We start from the raw sequence: 22,746 nt of genomic DNA on the forward strand, positions 1-22,746 counted from the left end.
CCACTTCTTAATTTTCATTTTCTTCTTCCATACGGAGTACTCCGTACACATAAATCGAAGATATAGTATAATCCTTTCCAATACAAATCCGGGCCAGTTTTACATATTCAGCTTAAGTTGTTTCAAGCGTACTCTCCACCATTCGGCTGGTTTCAAAGCTGACCCCCGATTTCAAAACCTTTCTACTTCATTCTTTGATATGCATTATGCATTCAGTCTTTACCAGGTCTAGATAAATTAAAATGGTGCCTGCTTTGCAAACCGCTATTGGTCAAACATCAAGGCATCAATTGTGCATATGATGCAATAGGTTCTACCAGAGGAATGTGAGTCGCTCTGCTTCGCTAAAAAGACTCCAAAGAACGATGAAGCATTAAACGTGTCACCTACCAGGGTACGGACATATCTGACCAGCTGATGGAGTTGGATCATACTTCATCATTTCCTTCGTTTGTGCTCGTTAACTCCATCCCGAATTTGGACCAGCCCAACAAGCGATAAGCGCAAGCGCCAGGGCCAAGCCAGCCGGATTCGGGCAGACTCTAGCGACAATACCCGCAGAAACTCGCAACTACTTCGCGACCTTGAACGATGCAGAATCACTAAACCCTGATGCCAAACGAGATAACGCCCTGCGGCATTTTTTGTAACCATGAGCATTTCATAAGGAAACTTGCGAAACTAACGCAATTTTTGTCCACTTTATTGTCTCAAAGGGCATGGGCTTCGGCCACCTACCATCATGCCTCCAGCGCCATCTCGACGGATGGTCCCAAAGGACCGCTTTGGCCAATGGTTTGGCAGTTTGAAAGTTCAGAGCTATTATGATCCCGCGGCACGGGGTCCAGGCTCTCATACGTATGGATCATTAATACTTCCCTTTCTTTTGGTGTCTGCTCTTTACAATTGATAAGCTGACTTTACGCCTGCATTTAGCATTCGCACCCTTGCATGGAATCCGACAGGCAGCTTGATCGCAACCGGCTCCGTGGATCGCACCCTCCGCATCTGGAACCCCGAGCGCACACATGTAAAATACTCGACGGAATTACGTGGACATTCCTCTGGTATAGAAAAAGTTGCCTTTAACCCCGTCAAAGAATCGGAATTGGCAAGCTGCTCGAGTGATGGGACGGTCCGATTCTGGGATGTGCGGTCCAAAACGTGTATCAGCCGCGTTGATGTAGGAGGCGAGGCATTTACGATGACATGGGCTGCTGATGGGAGCGTAATACTCGTCGGTAGGAAGGTTCGTTCCGAAGGTCACCATCTTGACGTCCTTCCCTCACTTACTCAGCATCAATGGGGACGTAAAGGGAGCGGTTGATCACGTCCAATTAGCTTATATGTCTTTATTTTACTTGCAGGATGACACCCTAATACCCATTTCAGTCGAATCTCCATCTACTCCCACCCTCCAAATACCTGCTGGAACCACCGCCCCGGCGAACACCTTCAAAGCCCTCGGCCCACACCCACAAGCTATCCAAACCAACGCCACCACATTTTCACACTCTTTTAATACTTCCGATCTAGACCTCTTTCTCACAACTGGCGACGGCACCGTAAAAGTCGTCTCATATCCGTCGTTCAACCCACTCCACACAATCCATGCCCACACCTCGGCATGCCTTTCAATTGCGCTCAGTCCGACGTCCCGCTACCTAGCCGTTGGCGGAAGCGATGCTCTAATATCCCTCTGGGACACTACAGATTGGATCTGCAAACGCACCGTATCAAGTGCCAACGGCGGCGCCGTGCGGGGCGTCAGCTGGAGTTGGGACGGTCGGTTTATCGTGGGGGCTTGCGACGAACCCGGTTGTGGCGGTTCCGGGCTTGAGATTTTCCACGCTGAAACAGGAGAAAGCGTATGTACCATTCCTACAGGAGGAATGAGCTCCGCAGCCAACGGGATGGCTGGAATCGGAAGCGGCCCTGGAACTTCTGTGGGCGTGCCGGCTGTCGCTTGGCACCCATCTCGATACTGGCTTGCTTATTCTGTCACTGCTGATGGGATGGGGAGCAGTAGTGGTGGTGGACTAAGGATTGTTGGGGCTGGGAGTAGCGGACCCTTTTGACGTTCCTGGTGTCGACAGATAGGAGACTTAGAGCAGCATGTTAGTGGGGCGGTCAGTCCCTCAACATGTACTCTAGTAGAACAGGAAGGAAAGAAACAGTAAAGGCATCGGACCAGATAAGTTGCAACTTGCGTTTGAAACGTCCTCCCCAATCCAAATGGACGAATCTAAATAGATTTCAGTTGAAAGACCTTGTGGCCTTTGCATCTTTGCATGGCATTGGAGAGAATTTACATTTGAAACTTCCTGTTCTGAATTCTGAGCGTTAAAAGGTTATTATGACTTCACATCGTAAAGTAATGCCTGAGTAGACAAGCCATCCCCCCCGAAAAATATCAAAGAGTCATAGCTGAATAAAATTATGAGAAAACAATAGTCACGGAATGCGTTTTACGATCCTACTTTCCCATATGAACAATTGGAGGATCCAACCTGCCGTCAGTTTACAAAACCAGCAAACACGGGAACAGACGAGCTTAGGAGTTGATAGAGATGACCAATTTCTCCGGAACCGACATCGTAATTCGTCACTTATTTCATTAAGGCCACTATAGAAGTAATAAACAAAGCCCAGCCAAAGAGAAGGCAAAAAAAAAAAAAAAAAAAAAGGAAAAAAGGGAAAAAAAAACGAGAATGCCGTAAATTCCTACACCTTTCCGTCTCAAAGAGTCCTCCCAAATCTCCAAGATGAAAATATGATTCCAAGCTCATACTTCTTTTCCAATTCTTGTCCTGGCATCCATATAAATTGATATAACAAGTGAAAGTTTGGTGTGATAAAAAGCGAGTAGACCATTGAAAGTCAAATGGGTCGAAATTATAGGGTTAGTATTATACAACAGTTGTCAGCAGAAAGGGGCAGTGTCTGTTCTTCTTTCAAAAATAAAAAAAATAAAGAAGAGGATTTGGAAGTAAATGGAAGCGAAAAAAACACAAAATGGTCAAGATGCTCCAGTGAATTGGCTACTGAAAATTCTCCCATGCGAGTGTATCTACGCCGCCTGGCCAGGTGATATTGTCGAGGTTTGGTATTTGGTCAACGAGCCCTGCTGAAGTAGTTGTTGAGGATGGTTCCCTTGGTTGGGTACGAGGAGGGTTCCACCCAACGGGAAATGCGAATAGGTTTCCAAATCCAGGGGTGGTTTGTGGTGGATTACCAGGCGTAAAGTAGTTTGCGTAAGTAGTTTGAGTGTTGTTGTCAAGGTTGGGTTCAAATTGGGAAGTAGGGAGGTCGGTGACATATATATTGGGATTTGATCCCTGGGCTTGTTGACGGTGGTGTTGTTGAACGGGGGGGGATGGTTGATCTATTGTACGGGGTGAAATTGAACTGCTCGATGATGGATTTGTGCCTGGGGTCGGATGATCAGAGGACAGGTACTGGCGATCACTTGTGGTGCTTGCCTCCGACAAGTCCATTTCCATAACCATCGATTTTATGAAGTTTGTATCCGTGGGAAGCGTAAACTGTCCGATGTCCGCTACGTGGGCGTGGTTATCATTCCCGCCAGTTGACGCCGATCCAACTGAGGGTTTGGACCGATTCGGCAGTGAGGACAAAGCTGGAGGGATCGTAGTCTGTTCATATGACGACGACCCAGGAATGCTGTCCGGCGGCTGGTGGGTATTGTCCTGAAAGAATGATTTCAAGGACGGGCAATAGTCGTTCGTCTGTGAAGAGTTCTGAAGTGGTGAATGGTTAGGTACTAAGTGCGCAATTACATCTTTTGCCGGGCGGATGAAGGGGGGGATTTCGGATCGCCAGAATAGTTCGCTAGCACAGACCGGACTTACCTCGCCATACCGTGTACCGAAAGAAAACTTTGATGTGTCAACTTTACTGCCAAGACCGGTCCCTTCAAGGTCTGCATCGAGCTGCATAAGAAATGATTCTGTGAGAGGGTTTTTATGCTTGAGGACATTCATAGCAGCCAGTAAGAATTGAAGAGATGAATGAACTGATCCATCGTCTGGTCGACACTTCAGATACTGCAAGAATACTCGGCACGAGACATATACACAGAACGCAACGAAAGGATTCATCTAAAACGGGTTAACACAGACATGTGAAAAAAAATGCCAGCCGAGGAACTCACTAGGGTCAAATCAGTATGGCTGGCCATTTTCATGATACTTGTTATCTGATCCGCAGCAACTATGCTTCGCCGCTTACCCTCTGCTGCGATTTGGCTAGGCATGTCATTTTTCTCCGCTTTGAATATAGCCGCTTGATGCAGACAGATGGTTGAAGAATGGATGCAAAGATTGAGGAAAAGGACGCTCGAATCATTGATACCTTCTGGTAATCGTAGATGGCTAGGTAACGCAAGAGATGTGTTGAGGATGATGTTATCCAAGGCGCGATGCCTTTTCCAAAATCCGCCATTCAAATCGCGAGCATTATCATCTAGTGCTACCCGGTGTAGATGATGGAGATTGCGGCCAAAAATGCAAGCGATTAATACGAGACCCGCAAGAGCTGACAGCGTTGAAATATTTTCGCCAGCCATAACACTCGACAAGGTGTAAGTTCGTTGCATTGTAGAGTTGACAAATGCTTCATCAGACGCAGGAAGATTGGTTAAAATCTAGCGTGCTCACTGGTTAGAAAGGCGTTTCTTTCGCAGAGGCCAAGACGGGGCAGGTAGGTATCCCTTACATCTCGCTCGTCCACCATCATGGGCCATCCCGTGCCCACGCTGGCATACCTGTCTTGGCAAAAGGCTACCCAAAAGGTCCTTCTCCGTTCTTCCTGCTCAGTCCAGTCTCGAGAAGGCGCAATGCACATCTTTACCGCAGGACCACTACCATCTAGACGATGTAATCCTAGCATCAGAGCCAATCTCATCGCAAGGCCTGTGCTCATCCATGCGCGAGGAAAGAACATCATCCTGAACTCATAAGAAGACATTAAAATCCAAGTTTGGGCGTGAGTAACGGTGGCCATGGACTCGCCAAGGCCTCTCATCTGGTCCAACTCTGCATATTTTCGTGCACGTTGATAGAAATGCGGATGCAATGTTCGATACTTATTCGTAACAGAACTAGCCAAAGCCCACATTATATATCGTAAACATACAGGGGGCCGCATGTTAGGCGCAAGATTCATTGCGGCATAGTATCGCGGTTGGTGTAAGATTGGCATTGATGGGTGAATTTTCTGGAAATATATCTCATTTCTAGACACCATCCGTTAGGTCATATCTTATGTCGTATGTTACGCTGAGAAGCTAAGAATTACACGTACAGCTCATCAATAACATCCTGTGCCGGAAGGGGTTCTTCCAAACCCAGACCAATCATCTCCCATGAAAAGTCACCCCCAGAAGTGATGTTACTATCCGGGAGGTTGATCTGAGTAGAATTTAGGTCACCAAGCAGGTCAAGGGAAACTGGATGCGCATTCCCTGTTGTGTTCGGGCATGCGAACGTATAAGGCGCGTCATTAGGAAAACCGGTAGATGTAGGAGGTTGAGGTGTGCTGTCTGTGGGTGCGGGCGACTTCCGCAAGACATCCCCGGAGTCTTGAGATTTGAGTAAAGTCTCGACTTGGGCTAGAAGTAGGAAGGAAACAATCCATCAGCAATGCTCTACAGTTATCTGGATACAAATCCAGTGGACGCATGAGCTCCGTAATATGGTTATACCTAATCTTGCTTCTAACTGCTTCACATATCCCCTCTTTGGACCGCTCTTTTTTCTCACTTCATCGTAGGAACAATCATGCCCCAAGCGGGAACATGTACCACAGCTCGGTTTGTTTCCATCACATCGCAGCTTTCTTTTCCGACATATAACACAGGCTATCCGTTTGGGGCGAGGTACATAAGAAGTTTGGTTTGTGCCATTGGTTCGTGGCTCCGGGTTGCTATCGTTTCCCATCTGTGATCCCGATTGATGAATCGCGCTATCTCGGCCAGAGGACAGGTTCTGCGGTGGTTGTCCTAATCGAGCATCGAGCACTTCAGTGGAATGTGGATTGGCGCCCTCCATCATGCCACGATGTTGAGTCCAGCGTTGGCACCAACTTGTGCGCGGGGGGAAAAGTAATCAGCGAGCAGATGAAGCTGAGATGCCTGAGCAGGCAAGATTTGAGTGCGAGAAAGGTTGCTTATCCAAGCTCTCATCGCACTTATAAGGATGGTATGTTTCGCAGGACCTGGCTTCCAACTTCCAACAGATTCGTCAAGAACAGTGCTGCCTTGCCCGCCCCAAGATCTTCTTCAAGCGCATATTTTAGCATATTTTAGTGGCAGCCCTCGTATCGGCAACAACATCCCCGACACTACCAAGACCCCAAGCGCGCTAAATTTGCCTCCATAAATCTCAAAGAACGTCATCGTACAAACACAGGTAATTCTGCGGCACGAGGACGGCTATCCCTTACATATTTTGCGGATGAAAAGTCTTCATGATCCCATCTATGTCAATAGCATGTCATGTCTACAGAGTACTCGAGGCCAAAACGGACGATGTTGTTTACACCAACCAATTAGGGTTTGCTGACTAATCATATACTCTCACCACTGCACTGCGTAGTGTTTTTTCTGGAATAAAGCAATGCGATTAAATATTATGTCTTCGTGTCGACGAGGTTTTGCCTCCTGAATGATGGAAGACTATTGGCGTCTGGATCATTTGAATTGAATTCCTCCGTACACGGCGTATAAATACCTGCTTGTTCTATTGACTGATCAACAAATATGTTCATGTGCTGAGCTCCCTCACCATCAACCCAGAGCTGTAGTGACCAAACAAGTCCCCAGATGCACAGGAATATATAGGCTCATTCATTCATGGTATTGATTAACAAAGTGACGTGCTCCGTACAGCTTGAGAAACCTCCTCAGAGCCCCGATTAACAGATTGGGGGACGGGAGTTCAAGAAATTGTCGAGACAAACTAAATAAAAATCTCCAGCTCAACGGGGTAAAAAACCGCTTGCAAAGTCTCTACTCGTGAATCACACTTTCGAGTTGTTGAGTTCACGTTTTGGGGTTGCACTCATACGTCAACCACGATCCCTGGCAAGTTAAATGGAAAATCCTTCACCAACTAACCCCACACACTCCAATTCATGCCAGCTACTCGAAGACTAGTTTACACCATCGGTGTCCTAACCAGGCGTGTTTGGACAGAGGTTGTGAAGAGGGGACCTACTTTACAGCAGATCGGCTGTCTCAGACGACGTTAACTATCCAGCAGCCACATATGGTAACAGGCGGTTATTTATATGCCATCAGCTCCCGATCTTATGAAAGCGTCACTGAAAATCGACTCGGCGTCAAGACTGCTAGTTGAAGCTAGCTGAAACTTGTCGGGTTTAGGAGTAACGGTGACTTTTATGGCTCACCGAGTCTTGGGCCTGTCGGTAGTTATGTCAAATAGCGGCCACTGGGTCCAACACTTCGACCTAATAGCACTTGGGTTAGAAACTCAGTCAACACCAGAAGAGGGCGGCGGTAACTGTTGTTCTCTTATGGTCGATTGTGGTGAATCGTGATATTGCAACAGAATGCCGTGTGCTTAAACACGTTGAATATCGCTGCAAAGGCGACTGGTTCACAGTGATTGAAGCGGACCTAGCTGCTGTTGGAATACCGTCCGTATGTCGGGGCTGATTGGCCAGAGGGTGGAAATTACGAGTGGAGACGTTGGAAGTATCGCTCTTGATGGCTGATCGGAGGAGACCAACCAAAAAGCCCATGGGAAGACCGTAACGAGTCGATAAATTGTTCATTGGAAATGAGACGGACGATGGGATTCGCTGCGTGGATAACATGTAACTATTCATCGAGACTTACCAGTTTTCTGGAATATTCGAATGAAGACGAAGATTTTGTACGGGATATTTGGTCTGGGGGTTGCAGTCGAACATTCGGAACTATTTAACTGCAGCTTCTATTCCTTTGTGAACATGTACAGTACATGTCATAATTTCCTCCAAATGAACCAACACAGCCCTTTCATCAGGGTTCGGGAAGTCCCGAAAGAGACTGTCAAACCTAGATAATCTTCTTCAATGAATACATGTAGGTAAGTCTCAAGTTATCTGGCCCTGATTCAACCAGTCAAATGTTTGAAAAAACCAAGATCGAGTATAGGATGGAAGTTATTCATTCCCGTCTTAACGTCACAGAAACATCGCAAGTCGTTGACATAAAATGATGCCTGAGCTGAAAACTAGTTAGATATTTTTAAGTGGCCGCCACCCCAATGAGCCTAATCAGCACCAAACAACACATAATCACCATCAGCCCAGCAGTTGAAAACCAGAACTATGGCACAAATTAAATAGAAAACAGAACATAAAAGCCGCCAGAATATATAACATTAAAAAAAGGAATGGGAGAAGATGATGAAGATGAGCGCGTCTTCTTGTTTCCCGAGACACTATGCTGTATAAGTTGACGATTGATTAGTTTCAATAACCAACAACGGAGGTTGGGCAAAAGAATTATTTAACGCCAATTACATCCAAATGTCAAAGGCGGTTTACCTCGACGTGGCTTACTTGCATGTGAAGGAAATTCCTTCCTTTACCATCCTTAAAGCCGGAGAGGAGCAGAAGCAGATTGACAAACCCTGCTGACCGTTAGGTTCAATCACCAATAGCGCTTCAACACGCAGCATTGCTGGCTGCGAGCCTTGCACAAAGATGTCTGCAGCGCATAGCCTTTTCTGACGCACCTCTACGTGTTCTGACTGCAGGAAGAGCTCTCCTTGCAGCTGGCTCTTGGGCCAGTGAGATGTGCCACAAAACGAGGCGAATTCCGTGTTACACTCGCGGAGTGGCTGCGATTCACTTTATTCAAAACCGGCGGCATCAGGCGAATTCTGAATGCTATATTTTATATTCGGTTTGCTTCCACTTTCTTTTGGAAGCCTACAACTCCCTTTCTCTTGTTTCCTGCTCTTCTCCACTTTGCGCCAAAACACTATGGTGTGAGTAAACGATGCGATGATTTTGGAGTGCCGGCCGTCAGCGTCAGGGTATCTTCACCTCACACACACGTCAAGCACTCATGTCGACAAGAACCTCTGGGCCACGTCTAGACCCGTTGCCCGTTTCGTGGCACTCCACCTCCGAGGGACACCACGCCGCTCTAGGTGACGATGGTGCTGCGTTGCCTGACCGCTTCTACCCCAAGGAGACCTCGCCATTTGACCACGACTCTCAACCACCTGGTGACGATGCTTGGATAGCCCAGGAGCAACCACAAGATGTTCGTAACCTCACTGATATCAGGCAGTTTGCGGTGTGTTGTTTCGAGGGAAACAACTTTCAATAGCTAACAAGACAGCCAAGTTTAGACATTCGCTTCAGAACCATTTTGGCATGCACTTACAGTTGAGGTTCGTCAAACATCGCTTGACTCTGGTAAAATATACAAAATCCAACCTCAACAAGACTATGGCCGGGTGAGCTTTTTCTTTATTTTCCTTGCCAAGAGAGTAATAATGTTCTACTGCTCAAATTCCTTTCCTACTCTCCTTATGTGCGCCTAACCACACAATGTGGCTGCAGCTTGGGTTTTTGGGGAAGATCCCAAACTTCTCTCGACCTTTTCGCTCGCTGTCTTCAGCCCGGGGTAGAGACGATACACATTCTGAACCACAAGTCGTGAAGGAGAAGCCAAAATCGCAGGAGAGCACCAAGCATATACCCCTGGCTGTGCAAGAACGGGAGATTCTGTAAGTTGAACAAGCCCACATCTTTGATGGATTCAACTCACCGTTAGGTAGCCCAGTCCACTCTGATTCTGAAGTCCAAGCTTTGGATCACTTCCGGAACCATATTTCTAGCAGCACCTCAGACACGTCCGTGACACTACAAGGCCATATTGAAAATCATCACAATTTAATGCAACCATGCGGTCAACCTCCGCCGGAAACGGGACGACGCCCATCTAGCCCATCCGCGATCCCCAATGATTGTCCCGATGACTACCCTATTGGTCCAAGCAATCTAACTCGTCCCCCATCTCCTGATAATCCTGAGAGCCCTCCTCCTCCTGAGCCACCCCCCCGGGAGGAACGGCCGCACAATTCTGCGTCCAGAACACTTAACAGATTAAAGGGTCATTTCCGCACATCTCATAACAAAACCTCCTCGAGAAATTCCGATAACTCATCCACTCACACCCAACCCCAAACTACGGACAAAATTCAAAACCCTGAAAACCGTTCAACATCGTCATGGTCAACAACCCTCAAGCAAGCCCTGAATTATCTTCCGCGACGGCAAAAAAGGGAAACAGGCCACGAACACATACCTCGAGACCAGCATGTTGATTCAAATTGCAGTAACCGGAGAAATTCCACAAAAGAGCCACATACAGGGAGAGTGATCCGTGATCAAAGCCCATCGATAAGGTCGAAAGCTCTCACAAGAGAGACCGAGTGCTCCACCTCAAAACCGCCCACATCGATTTTGTCCAATGCCAGCTCTTCCTTCGAGAAGCCTCGCTTGCCTCTAAAAGTGGCAACAACTCCACTCACTACAGTTAAAGAGTTTCATTGCACGTTTTGCCTGTTCGAATGTCAGAATAAAACAGACTGGCTCAAACATGAACAAAGATTCCACCTGGAGGACCTCGAAAATTTCAGTCGAACTTCTAAACTTAAAGAAGCACGACGCGATGAAATCAGCTCATCAGGCTCGCGGTGGAGCAGAGGTAAGAGTAGTCGCAGACTCCTAACTAAATCACAACCTCAGTCATCCAGCTCCTCGTCCCACAGCCAGCCTAGCGCACAGAGCACTGGAGGGAGTATCTACTCCAGTCAACGCAACGAGCCGCAAGCAGCCGCGAACATATTCTGGACCTGCGGCTTTTGTGACGAACTCCTGCGCTCCTGGGAAGACCGACAGGCCCATCTTGCCGAGCACTTCAGCAACGGCCAGACCATGCGAATGTGGGATCCCATGAAATCGCCATTCCCATGGCGCAAAGGCTCAGCCGGAACTGTTGATGCCCCGTCATACTGGGACTTGCCGTCGCTACTCACGCTACAGCGCCCCACGCTGCAAGATTCCATAAATCAGATCGGAACATCACCCAACCAGCGGGCAACAACAGCGAAGCCCTGTAAAGACTGCCAGGTGCCGCACCCCAGCCTCGACCATTACGACCTCTGGCACCAACCCAGGAACACCTACACCTGTCCCCAAATCACCGATTATACAAACCTAGCAGATTTCTTCGACGAGGACGAAGACGAAACTGGGGAGCTGGTTGTGGACTGGTGCAATGCTTGTGAGGAGAGGCTCGACAGACCCCATTATCTCGACAGGGACGTGCGCATGCACCACCTCTGGGATTTCCATGGCTTCGGTGATTGTGTGGGTTGGCATGATTGTCTGGATGAGGGCCAGTTTGTGTTGCATCTGGCGAATGCCCATGCTGTTAATATTGAGTATATCAAGGGGCTTGTTCGCAGGTGTACCAGAGTCAGGGATGCGCCGGTAACGATGGTGGTGGGCAGGGGCCGCTCATGGGATGAAAGGTGGTCGAGTGCGTGAGAGAAAACTGACTGATTTCAATCTTACATCGGTCACCCTCCTGATGAAGCCGTGTTTATTTTTATTTATTTTTATTTTATTTTTAATTCTTTTGCATAAGTGTGGCGTTGGGTGGGCGGTACATTTCTATTAAATGTGGTAGCTCTTTTCTTTGAGTTTTCTCTCTGCATAATATACCCATTCCGCAGTTATTTATACTCCATTGATACTTTTGTTTCTATTCCAATAGATTTCCGCCTCTCCCAAGGCATTATTCTATCCGTTTCAAGCAGTTTCCTTCATGGACAGATGTGTCGTGGCGACTAGGGATGACTCGCACGTAGTACAAATGCCTCAATCATTTAGAGCTTAAAATCAAATGTAAATCCAGTTCTCTCTAAATATGAATGGCAATCCCGCTGCTTTTCGCACAAGTAGAATGAATTGTTTTACAGGCAGATCATGCCAATAAGTAATGTAATGAAAGGTGAAAAGCAAAGATACATTGGTTTCTATTTGCAGACTAAATGAACAATAGCGAATCCATCTCAGAAATCGGCGGATTGGGGGGAAATATTGTACAAGAGTTTTATCATGAATTGCATCGAGCGCGAGACAAAGGTAAAACTGGAAGAAAGCACAACACGGGCCCCTAAGATAATGTTTTTGAAGGGAAAACCTCCGTTTCATGCATGAAGCACACAGGCGATTCTGGGGGGGGAATATATTTACCAATGTCCTTTCCGTCTGGTTTAAGCGGCAGATCAGGGAAAAACCATGCATCCCACGGATCGTAACATCAGTCAACAATGGTAACAAGATGGAAGGGAAATGGCAGCCCTCCGGGCACTCTAATCCGGAAATAACTATTCTAATCGACTGTTCGAACAATGGAGGCGTAGAAGTCAAACCGAATGAGGAATAGCTGTCAGAGAATACATTTGTGGGAGTAATATAAATATATAATTGCGTATGGATACAAACGTGGGTAGGGGCGGGGCGAGGAAAGGAGGCAGCCGTGTGTATTTATAATAAAACAACGAAGAAAAGGCCAAAAACTCCACGGGCATGAACCTAGAGGCCTAATAGGAGACCTCTTAGTTGTATCCTCTGCGACGCTTGCCTTGGTTCCGTACGCGTGGGATAACGACAGCTTTGTTGACACGGTTTTTTGGTCTGGTTTTGTATCCGGATTTGGCCTGCATTCGAGACGAGCAAGGTCAGTAAATAAATAGAGAAAGACGGAGTTTATGTTATGAGAAGATAATTGGGGAAAGAATAGGAAATATATAAAAGAGGTACGGGAAAAGGGATAACGTACCGGCTTGCCCCAGGGACTCTTTGGATGGACATTACCCTTCGACTTTCCTCGTCCACCACCGTGAGGGTGGTCGACTGCGTTCATAGCAAGACCTCGGACGGTCGGGCGGATATTTAACCACCGGCTTCGTCCAGCCTTTCCAAGGGACCGGTATTTGAAGTAGGCATTGCTTACAACACCGATTGTTGCACAACAATCCTTATGGATGAGTCTGACTTCACCGCTGGCAAGGCGAATAGTAACATGGTCGGCAAGCTGTTTGAGTTTGTGTCTTTCCTGTATGGTAAGAGGTTTCTCGTCCCCTTGTTCTGACGATAAGCCTTCCGCCTGCTGTATTTCCTCGGGCAGTTCTTCAGTTGCTTTTAGGGTGATGGTTGCAAAGGTACCGGCAGCTCGGCATAATTGACCACCTTTGCCTGGTTTTAATCCGATATTGTAGATCAATGAGCCGACGGGAATCATGTGAAGAGGAAGACAATTGCCTCGCCATGCGGTTCTGGCAGCCAACACACCGGGATCGACTGTGCCGCCCATACTCTGCCATAGCTCGTCGGGGATACCGGCTCTGTAGCTTTCGACGACATCACCTGCCCTCATGCCCTCCGCAGCGATGATATAGCTAAATTTGCCCGTATTCTTGGACTTAATAAGGGCAATATGCGCATTTCTGTTAGGATCGTGCTCGATTCTCTCAACTGTGTGGGGTCCTGGTTCCTTCCGCTCGAAATCAACAGTGCGTATTCTCCGCTTGTGGCCTCCACCCCGGTGTCGAACAGTCACTCTGCCGGTACTATTTCGGCCACCTTTGCCGTGGCCTCTTTTGGGAAAAGTGAGCTTGTGGAGCGGCCTTCCTTTCCACAAGTGATCGTTAATCGGCCTTCGTAGATGCCTAAGACCGGGAGTGCGAGGTGTGTAAGAGCGCATACCCAGCCCTTCTTTGTCTCTAATTGGAGGCGGCGCAAAAGCGAAGCTAGGAGTAACTTTTTTTTCCGGTTCGGCTGGTTCATCTGGTTTCTGAATGAGTGTGCTAGAATATGCGCGAGCGGTAGCTGATGAGATACATCTACATGAGCTCTGTAGACTCCTCAATGGGAGGCGTGATTGGAGCATGATGGGCAGCGGAGGGCTCCAGATTTTGCTGGCAAGGGATAGGGGCAAGCGTAAACAGGAGGTCCAATGCTCAAGGCATACCCAGCAAAATAGAGGTGGATAAAGTAAAGAGGGGTTCAGGCGGCCCTTACCGCTGTAATTGATGCCGTGTGTTGTGGTGTTTATATCAACGTAACGTCCGTCGTTCTGATCCTCGCTACACCAGGAACATTTCCTTTCCCAGATCCGAAAAGTTTCGCGGGTAGGGTGTCACATGATATGTGGTCCACGTGATTATTGAGCCACATGTCCTCGGCCACCAGCCGTAGAAGCATGCACCGCCACAAGTGAGTTTCTATTTTTCATATGAGTAATTTTGATACGGTATTTTACTAGCTGCTAGCTATGTCTAGCGTGTGCCTACAGCGTCGTAAGTATCGATACACCCTAGAACGTATAGAAACCAACATGTCAGGAGGCTTGTTTCCCGGCCAACAGTCTTTGTTTACACCCAAGACCTACTACTCGTACGGCATTTACAGTTTCTTACCGCGACTGACATCCACAGCGCGTGTATTGATTGTACCGCAGTGGTTTGATACGCTACAGTACCTGTTACCCGCTCCTTGTTCCCTGTACCATTTAAGTACCGCTGCCGTACGCAACCACACACATTACAAGCTCCAATTCTGCTCCTCCTGTGTTCTTTTTTTCTCACCAACCATCATCATTCTCTCTTCTAATCCTCTCAGACCTCACCTCAGTATTGACCACAATCTCATTTTACTACTTAACTATTCACTTCATATCACGCATCCTACTGCTTATTCTACTTTTGCCAGCTCCTACAACCTCTATGCACGCGTGAAGACTCCTGGAGTGGCTCTTGGCACTATTACTGCGCGAAAGGAGCACCAAACACTTTAGACTCGCACCCCATTTCTACTTCGAAATATATAGTAAGGAAGTTCACATCCCAACCGTCTACTCCCTCTCACTGCTCTTTTCAACGCTTGAGCTGGTGTGTGTGGAATTGTTGTCGTGCTAAACAAGATTATCAACAAACAGGGCTTCGTGAATACCAAGGCGTTGCTCTGGTTTTCCAGGGTTGTTTCTTCGACAGTCACAACAAACTCCCATCCGCCCCTCTCAAAACAACGACCCTTTTTTCCCATGAGATTTTTATCACAACTGGTGCGACATAATCCCCTCAGGCATATCATCATACTGTCTTCATCCCCTAATATGCTAGCGTGTCGCAGAACGAGTAGCAATTGTGACTGTTGCACGTAACGCCATTCTTAGTTCTTAGAAATCCAATTCACTTCGACGCGTTCCTCGTAACTCTTCACACCGCACAGGATGCCACCTGTAAGTCTCCTTTTCTCTCGGTTGTTCACTCAAGCATACGAACGATGGCCTCCTGGCACCCTTGTCCTGATAATTGTTTCTATGGGTTTATCATTGACTCCCTTCCAGGTACGGTCTCTTCGCCAACGAGGCGTCACAAACGAAAATGACGAAAATGCCCCCACGACACGTTTAACACGGGCAAAGGCTGCTGCCCTTGCCGTGCCAGACACTCATGGAGCAATAACAAAACCTCTACAATCGAAGAAATCTGCAGCCAATACTTCCAATGCTGCCACACAACGGCATCGCCCTGCCCTGGGAGATGTTAGTAATATGACAAAGGTAGATAACGTGGAGGCCAAAGAGGGAAAGAAACCAGCTACCTCGCGCGTTGGTTTGACTTCGAAGGCTTCCACACACAGCGCAGGAGTTCAGAAGCTTAGTCGAACAAACACAACACGATCTGCCCTGGGTGTGAAGGACACCAACAAACAACGAGAAACAACTGAGATAAAACGCCCGGGTAGTGGTTCTGGTGTTTTGGGAGGTACACAAACGAAGCGTCAATCAGGCAAAAAAACCGCCCGAACAGAAGCCGCCAGTGCTGTTGAGGAGCCACCTCGAAAAAAGGTTGATATTGAGAGGAAGGTCGAAATTGAGAAAATCGAGAACCTCGAGAAAGAGAAGGAGCCTGTTTTGAAAGGGGCTCGCGGTGAAAAAGAGGTTGTTTTGGAGGAAGAGGAAGACGAGGTCTTGGACCTCGACACCGAAGACCTTTATGATCCTTTAATGGCGGCTGAATATGTCGTTGAGATCTTCGACTACCTGAAAGAGATTGAGCCCCAGACCATGCCCAACCCAGACTACATCGACCATCAGGAAGAACTCGAGTGGAAAATGCGTGGTATTCTTGTTGACTGGCTCATCGAAGTCCACACCCGTTTCCGTCTCCTCCCTGAAACTCTCTTCCTCACCGTCAATATCATCGATCGCTTTTTGTCCGCCGAGGTCGTCGCGTTAGACAGACTTCAGCTTGTTGGAGTTACCGCTATGTTTATTGCTGCCAAGTATGAAGAAGTCCTCTCACCTCATGTCGCCAACTTCAGCCATGTCGCCGACGAAACCTTCTCGGATAAGGAGATTCTCGACGCTGAAAGACACGTCCTCGCAACCCTCAATTATGACATCAGCTACCCAAATCCAATGAACTTTCTGCGAAGAATATCCAAGGCAGATAACTATGACATCCAGACGCGAACTCTTGGAAAGTACTTCTTAGAAGTTAGTTTGCTGGATCATAGGTTTATGCCTTACCGACAAAGCCATGTTGCCGCTGCCGCCATGTATCTAGCACGCCTGATCCTTCACCGGGGCCCTTGGGTACGTCTCACGTCACGTGAATTGCTTTGTTTTCTGCCCTAATCTAACAAGTTGGACTAAATATAGGACGCGACACTTGCACATTATTCTGGCTACACGAAGGAAGAAATTCTCCCTGTTTTTCAATTGTTGGTTGACTACCTTCACCGTCCCGTATCCCATGAGGCGTTCTTCAAGAAATACGCCAGCAAAAAATTTATGAAAGGTATGCTTTGCGATCTTACCCGTCTTCTCATAACCCCGCTCACTAACTTTGTTTTGATAATCAGCTTCAATTGTTACCCGCCAATGGGCAAAGAAATACCATTCTCTCTACCTGGATACCGATACTGCTTCCTCGAGGGAGAGCAGCAGCAATACCAAGTATAGTCGATAGTGACACGAAGAGTCAGGCCCACTGTTATATGCTATGATTGTGATATAAAATTTATTCTCGCGCCTCAACCTGTATGTATTTCTGTCTGGACGGCCGGCGCTCACTTGCTTCATTTCCTCATTTTTGGGTCCCTTTTCTCGAGTTTATGACGGAGTATATATATATGTGGGTGCATTTTTGTTATGATGGCATCGTTATCACTCCTCGCTGATTATCTACTCTCCTCCCCACCCTCCCCCCATTCCCCCAACACTCTCTCACCTCTTCATCTTCCGTTCGGTGCCCTAGGATTCCTTTTGATATTGTTGTTTGTTTGTGCTTGCATGTCTATTTACTCTCGTTCCCGCTATTATCTTTCTCAGGTGTGACGAAACGAAAGGACACCGTTCGCAATTCTAACCTTCGCCCCTAATTTTGGGGGGATTTTTTTGGAGCTTCTCACTTGTTTCATTTCTCTTGCCACCGGTGTTAGAACATGTGTCAGGGTTTGGAAAGCATCTTTGCCGTTTTTCTTTTTCTTCGACTTCGTTTTATTTTGCTACGCCCTATATTTGTTTATTGCCCCTATGTTCTTCTCGTTCTGAGGTTCTTTTTTCTTTCTCTTTTCTTTTCCTTGATTTCTCCTTTTCTTCATCCAAAGAATAGTTTTTACGCTTATATTTGCTATTTTGCTGCTGTTGCTCCTGCGTGAGCTTCAGTGTTTGTTTGAAGAGAAAATCTCATTTTTCTATTTTATTTAAATTCTTAGGGGGCGCGTGTCCAGTTGCTTTTTCCTGGTTTATTCACCATGACGCGTTTGCTCTTAACTCTCCAAGGTCGGTACGGCGCTTGTCCTGTCTATTTTATTGCCGGTAAACGCTTTCCGGAACTTGCTTGCCTGATGATATCTTATCTCTATCTCGACATCTTGCCATACTCCGCTATCTTGCTTCCGGCGGCTCGCGTGCAGAGATGTGCGTGATGGGATCTGACACAAGACAAGCAGGTAAGGGGGCAGTAGAGGATACAGTAAGGGACACTAGGAGTAGTTTCATGATACCACCCATCTTCTATTACTAGACGCGTGGACGATTTCAACTTATCATATAACTAACTGGGGATATAAAAATGATCCTTGCCACCTTCACGCAATCCCGGGTCACCATCACTTCTTGAGTTAGAGGCCGTCATTCATCTATCTATTCACATCAGCATCGGCTTCGCCGGTCTGGCTGGGTCACTCAGTTACCCATTGCCATAGATAACATATCTCGAACCGTAATCTTTTTATTATTATTTTCCCTGGGATATTACGCGCCTAAGAAGATTCAAACAGAGCATGGTTGACAGGAGCGAGAAGTATCTCGTCACGTAATAATGTTTATGGTGATCTCCCTTCACGCTTCACGGCGCTAGATCTGAAGAATGCGCGAAGAACAGAATATTATTAGCCTTCATATCGGTTGCGGTATGGAGTTTGCTGACCTCGGGATGGTACGAAATAACCAAGGCGAATCAACAAAGAGTCAAAGGCAACGATGTTTTTTTTTGTTGTAAGGTGAGCGTTACGAGAGCCGTGGTTATGATAAGGTATTTAGCCGCTAGCGCGACTTTCCAAAGCTGGCGGGCCTCGGCTTCGCAGAGCTGGGTGGGTTGGTCAGGAACCTCCAGCCCGCAGGGGGAGGGAGGGAGGAGGTGGTAACCAGGTCTCTCCAGCATATTCATATTCCGGTGTCAGATTCTGAGCTCGAGAGAATTATCTGTCCTCTTTTAATTTCTCCGGTTGTAGACCTCGAGTATTGTTCCGTGTAGTTTTCTCTGGGTTCGCTTTACCGTCCTTGTTTCTTGTTCTCTCCACGATTGAAGTTCCGGGGTAAATATATATATTTATATATAACTAACTATAGTATCCTCTCCAACAATTTGCACCGGGCCATTTTTGAGGTATCGACGCATATCAACAGGGACACGAATCCATATAAATCGGAAAGGTGGGACGAACCCAGCTCTTCGAAATACAATGGCACCTCCAGCAACCATCTGGCCACCCCCATCCCTCAAGAAGCGTGTTAAAAAATCCCCCAAACCCAAGCCTCCCAGCTCACCAACATGCCCCTTCTGCGCTATAGCAGCCGCTCATCCCCCTTCTCCACCCTCCCGTCGGGATGTACCGATCAATCCACCTGCGACTAAGAGAGACGATGCTGGCTCCCCATCGCCCCAAGCACACCTCTTTCTCTCGACGAAGCATGTGCTGGCGTTTCTTGACATTATGCCCCTGACGAGAGGTCATGTGCTGGTGATTGCTAGGGGTCATTATGAGAAATTGGGGAATGTTGGGGTTGAGGTTGGGAAGGAGGTGAGTGCCTTATTTACTTGTGTATTAGCATTTTATTTTAAAGTTCAGAAATATTGGTCCCTGATTACAGGAGAATTGGGAGAATTGGGAGAATTGGGTTGGGGGGTTTAAATTTGATTACTAGCACGAGAACTATGGTTGGTGTTGATTTCTATATACTGATTGGAATGAATTTAACATATAGCTTGGTAAATGGCTCCCGATACTTTCTCGAGTGGTGACTAGGACGGTGCTGGGCACGGACTTAGATTCGCGCGGCGAAGATCCGGCGCAGTGGAATGTTGTGCAGAATAATGGTATGTTAGCCTCTGCTGCCTCCTGTTTCCTTTTAAAATTACATCATAAGGCATTATGTACTTTGCAATTCCTTCCATGTATTTCAATATTCATAAGCTCTTCTCTATATATTTTTTGCATGCCTTGCAAATTAATTGCCATGACGGTTACTTTTCTCACACATCCCACTCCTCGCCCCTGGAGGAGTTGAACTCCAAAAACAGGTCCGAGAGCATCACAAACGGTGCCTCATGTTCATTTCCATATCATCCCACGGCCACCTCTGGATACGAATACTCCCACAAAGGGAGGCTGGTTGATGTTTGGGCGCGGCCAACGAGACGAGCTTGACGATGACGAGGCGCAGGAAACGGTAGCTCAATTGCGGGCTGAGTTGGTGAGAGAGGTTGCCAGGGTTAAGGAAGCTGAAGGTATCGATTTAGATCTCGATGGAGAATTCGAGCAATCTAAAGGGAAAAGGAGAGGGCTGGAGAAATTGTGATCGTAGGTGGTGTTTGGATTCGATGGGTGAGGAAGGCGTTGCTTTTCGTTGTCGAGGTGTGGTATTTTGAGTAGTGGGTTCTATGGTTGCTGAAGTCTTTTTGGGAAGGATTGTTGGATGTTTTCTCGTGCCCTTATATTTTTGCGCAACATTCCCCCTTTCCGCTTGTATTCGGACTGATAAGACATGCGCTTATAGAATTTACGTGGACTGATTTTTCGCTACTCAGGGATAAGCAATAGACAAGAGATGGTTCATCGAAACCATGAAATAAGAGCTTAGATCGCATGCCCACATCATCTTCTTCATTGTGGTGTTTTGTTATCAGGGCTGTCCGTGGGAGACGGCTTGGATTTGGTAAAGTACTATTTGACAGACGTTAGTTATCGCCGTTCAGACATTCCGCATACAGTAGTAATGTATTCGTACCTTTCTTCGAAAAGCATTCAGATCATCAGCGTTCACACCATTTATCTCCTCTCTTTGGCGTCGTGGTTCAGACGATGAAAATTCCCCATCAGGTAGGAGGCGGTACGTAAGTAAACGGCGGGACCCTGCACAAACAGTGTATTAGGGGGGAGATCCAACGGTGATTATCACAAAAAAGGTTGGGACAAAAGAAGAGTTAATCCTGCGTTGAATGGGAGAACTTACAGTGGCCAAAAGGTTGTACGCAGACACTCACAAGTTCTAGCCGGGGATGGCTGGGGATTTTAAGCTCGACATCATCTTCATTGGCAGTGGGCATCCAAAGAGAAAGTCTCCCGTCTTGGACAAGGGTGCGGGCAGCAAAATCGAGGATATCGTCTAGCATTGCGTCGAAGCTGTAGGGCTTCTTGGGCGCGATGTACCCGTCCAGACTGGTTGTTAGGGAAGAAGCATATATGTTAGCTTTTTGAACCATGTAACCCTTTGCCCTGAATGCCAATATTGGACGTAGGACCGGTGAGGAGGGCTTTTTGAGGAGTCAAAAAAAAAAAAAAAAATAAGACAGGTCCCTCACCTATGACTCGGGACACCATCTAAGAAAAAAGGCTCTTGCTTTTTACCATCCCTGCTCCCTAGAACTTTCAAACCTTCTCGAACGCCATACGGAGGGTCGCAGATAATGCCGTCCAGAAATGGTGTCGGCCTGATTGGCGAGTTGGTCAGGTCTGAAACAAATGCATCCAAGTAATATTGTTGTATGCCGTATTGTTCAAGGTTCGAGACGAGACCTATCGATTTGCCCTTCTTCCTATCCTTACCACTGAAGCTGCGCCCGTCAATATCAGAACCCAATGAATGGGTTCCAAAATGCGCCATAGCAACACAGAAGCTCCCAGTCCCCACAAAGGGGTCAAAGAACACCTTTCCTGGCGCTGCTAGTGCCATGTTTGCCGTGACCAGCGTCAACTCGGCATCCATTGACGTGGTGCTGATATAGTTTCGTTTCTTCAAGTCGTATTTATCTATAACATCTCTGCTCCCACATGCAATCCATCTACCGAAATGGACGAAATTCGGATCAGGGCGAGCTTCCCCTGGTTTGATTGGGCGACAGGGGTATTCCTCGAATATGCAAAACTCCTCGTCCGGGTCGGTCATACGGATTGGGCCTTGGAAACCCATGTAGGCGAATGAATGGATTATTTGAGTTTTCTCATTTGCGGAGCGTTTTCCAGCATATGAGTCTACGGAGAACTTGAATGATTTGCTTTTGAAGTTGTTCCATCGCGCTTCAGTCCGGTTACGGATGTCCATATGGAGCTCTTCATATGTTTTGCCATGGCCCCAGATCTCATATATGCCCTTTGCAAGGATACTGCGACATATGACTGCTCTTGCAGCGGCTTCATCTTGAAGTTTAACGACGGCAAAAGGTGTCTGGTTCAAAACGTTAGGATGCCATCATAAAATAAGGGGAAATTATGGCTTTTCTGCTGAAACATTTTTCGGCTAACAGACATTCTCTGTGTATGCTAAGAATTCGACATTAGTCCCAACAAGCGCCGCGAGAGCTTCAATCTCGGGCTTCCGAAACGACTCGTGGACTTGTGCGAATCGAATCAAATACTCCATGCTCTATGGTTAAATTTGAATATACGAGCAGTCTCTGCCAGGTTTGGAATTTGGGTAGGGTGGACTCTGAGCACCTTTCAAGCATAAATGAACATAAATGAGTCCATTTGCTCCTTTCCTGGCGGTCTGATATGAAGTGGAATTTGTTCTCACAAAAATTGATATAAATTATCGCGAATCATGATTCCAGCAGGCTTGGAACTAGCCAATCAGATATCTAGCTTGATTCCATGTCTGACTAAACAGAAACTCTTTTTCTATGTCAGAATATGATCCAAATAAAAATAAGAAAATAATTTTATTTAATTTAATCTCTTTCTTGTGCTGAAATTATTAATATTTTTAAGTCAGACACCGCTTATTTTGCAGTTATATGTAACTATATAGAACAGTATAATTCTTAATGCAGCTTTCTTGTTATGAATTGTGAATTGATTGTATTTACTGCTGAACAGTTCTAGATTACAGTT

The 22,746-nt window shown here is 46.9% G+C and overlaps 7 protein-coding genes across 10 annotated transcripts; 4 read left to right on the forward strand and 3 right to left on the reverse strand.

Moving 5' to 3' along the window:
* Positions 1 to 7: 7 nt before the first annotated feature.
* Positions 8 to 3,146, forward strand: BDCG_05564 (WD repeat-containing protein). Its single transcript, XM_045421252.1, has 4 exons — positions 8 to 326; positions 394 to 858; positions 937 to 1,249; positions 1,368 to 3,146. The coding sequence occupies exons 2-4, from the start codon at positions 743 to 745 to the stop codon at positions 2,076 to 2,078; spliced, it is 1,140 nt and encodes a 379-aa protein (XP_045277178.1). The 5' UTR covers positions 8 to 326; positions 394 to 742; the 3' UTR covers positions 2,079 to 3,146.
* BDCG_05565 (C6 transcription factor Prf) lies at positions 2,302 to 6,514 on the reverse strand. Its single transcript, XM_045421253.1, has 6 exons — positions 5,726 to 6,514; positions 5,326 to 5,632; positions 4,738 to 5,257; positions 4,175 to 4,666; positions 3,873 to 4,121; positions 2,302 to 3,761 (listed from the first exon to the last, which is right to left on the reverse strand). Exons 1-6 carry the CDS (start codon positions 6,072 to 6,074, stop codon positions 3,042 to 3,044), a joined length of 2,637 nt encoding a protein of 878 aa, XP_045277179.1. The 5' UTR covers positions 6,075 to 6,514; the 3' UTR covers positions 2,302 to 3,041.
* Positions 6,515 to 6,804: 290 nt separating this feature from the next.
* BDCG_05566 lies at positions 6,805 to 11,791 on the forward strand. Of its 2 annotated transcripts, none has more exons than XM_045421254.1 (5): positions 6,805 to 8,110; positions 8,270 to 9,304; positions 9,393 to 9,500; positions 9,607 to 9,773; positions 9,825 to 11,791. In XM_045421254.1, the coding sequence occupies exons 2-5, from the start codon at positions 9,104 to 9,106 to the stop codon at positions 11,599 to 11,601; spliced, it is 2,253 nt and encodes a 750-aa protein (XP_045277180.1). In that variant the 5' UTR covers positions 6,805 to 8,110; positions 8,270 to 9,103; the 3' UTR covers positions 11,602 to 11,791. The 2 variants fall into 2 exon arrangements, with proteins under 2 accessions (XP_045277180.1, XP_045281302.1); XM_045421255.1 differs by having other exon boundaries at positions 6,986 to 8,114.
* On the reverse strand, positions 11,124 to 14,214 carry BDCG_05567 (60S ribosomal protein RML2). The gene is made up of 2 exons (XM_045421256.1): positions 12,902 to 14,214; positions 11,124 to 12,779 (listed from the first exon to the last, which is right to left on the reverse strand). The coding sequence occupies exons 1-2, from the start codon at positions 14,009 to 14,011 to the stop codon at positions 12,678 to 12,680; spliced, it is 1,212 nt and encodes a 403-aa protein (XP_045277181.1). The 5' UTR covers positions 14,012 to 14,214; the 3' UTR covers positions 11,124 to 12,677.
* A 305-nt stretch (positions 14,215 to 14,519) lies between these two features.
* BDCG_05568 (G2/mitotic-specific cyclin-B) lies at positions 14,520 to 18,424 on the forward strand. The gene is made up of 6 exons (XM_045421257.1): positions 14,520 to 14,949; positions 15,059 to 15,184; positions 15,253 to 15,361; positions 15,470 to 16,723; positions 16,790 to 16,928; positions 16,993 to 18,424. The coding sequence occupies exons 3-6, from the start codon at positions 15,353 to 15,355 to the stop codon at positions 17,097 to 17,099; spliced, it is 1,509 nt and encodes a 502-aa protein (XP_045277182.1). The 5' UTR covers positions 14,520 to 14,949; positions 15,059 to 15,184; positions 15,253 to 15,352; the 3' UTR covers positions 17,100 to 18,424.
* A 56-nt stretch (positions 18,425 to 18,480) lies between these two features.
* Positions 18,481 to 21,113, forward strand: BDCG_05569. 2 transcript variants are annotated; one of them, XM_045421259.1, is made up of 4 exons: positions 18,481 to 18,900; positions 18,986 to 19,437; positions 19,622 to 19,733; positions 19,938 to 20,821. In XM_045421259.1, exons 2-4 carry the CDS (start codon positions 19,099 to 19,101, stop codon positions 20,213 to 20,215), a joined length of 729 nt encoding a protein of 242 aa, XP_045281303.1. In that variant the 5' UTR covers positions 18,481 to 18,900; positions 18,986 to 19,098; the 3' UTR covers positions 20,216 to 20,821. The 2 variants fall into 2 exon arrangements, with proteins under 2 accessions (XP_045281303.1, XP_045277183.1); XM_045421258.1 differs by having other exon boundaries at positions 18,654 to 19,437; positions 19,938 to 21,113.
* Positions 18,627 to 22,444, reverse strand: BDCG_05570. Of its 2 annotated transcripts, XM_045421260.1 has the most exons (7): positions 22,163 to 22,444; positions 21,219 to 22,081; positions 20,870 to 21,075; positions 20,645 to 20,769; positions 20,511 to 20,580; positions 19,446 to 20,436; positions 18,627 to 19,384 (listed from the first exon to the last, which is right to left on the reverse strand). In XM_045421260.1, the coding sequence occupies exons 1-5, from the start codon at positions 22,274 to 22,276 to the stop codon at positions 20,521 to 20,523; spliced, it is 1,368 nt and encodes a 455-aa protein (XP_045277184.1). In that variant the 5' UTR covers positions 22,277 to 22,444; the 3' UTR covers positions 18,627 to 19,384; positions 19,446 to 20,436; positions 20,511 to 20,520. The 2 variants fall into 2 exon arrangements, with proteins under 2 accessions (XP_045277184.1, XP_045281304.1); XM_045421261.1 differs by having other exon boundaries at positions 18,856 to 19,384; positions 19,455 to 20,580.
* Between the last annotated feature and the right edge of the window lie 302 nt (positions 22,445 to 22,746).

The sequence above is a fragment of the Blastomyces dermatitidis genome (genome assembly GCF_000003525.1).
Source record: "Blastomyces dermatitidis ER-3 genomic scaffold supercont1.5, whole genome shotgun sequence".
In the NCBI taxonomy this organism is placed as follows: domain Eukaryota; kingdom Fungi; phylum Ascomycota; class Eurotiomycetes; order Onygenales; family Ajellomycetaceae; genus Blastomyces; species Blastomyces dermatitidis.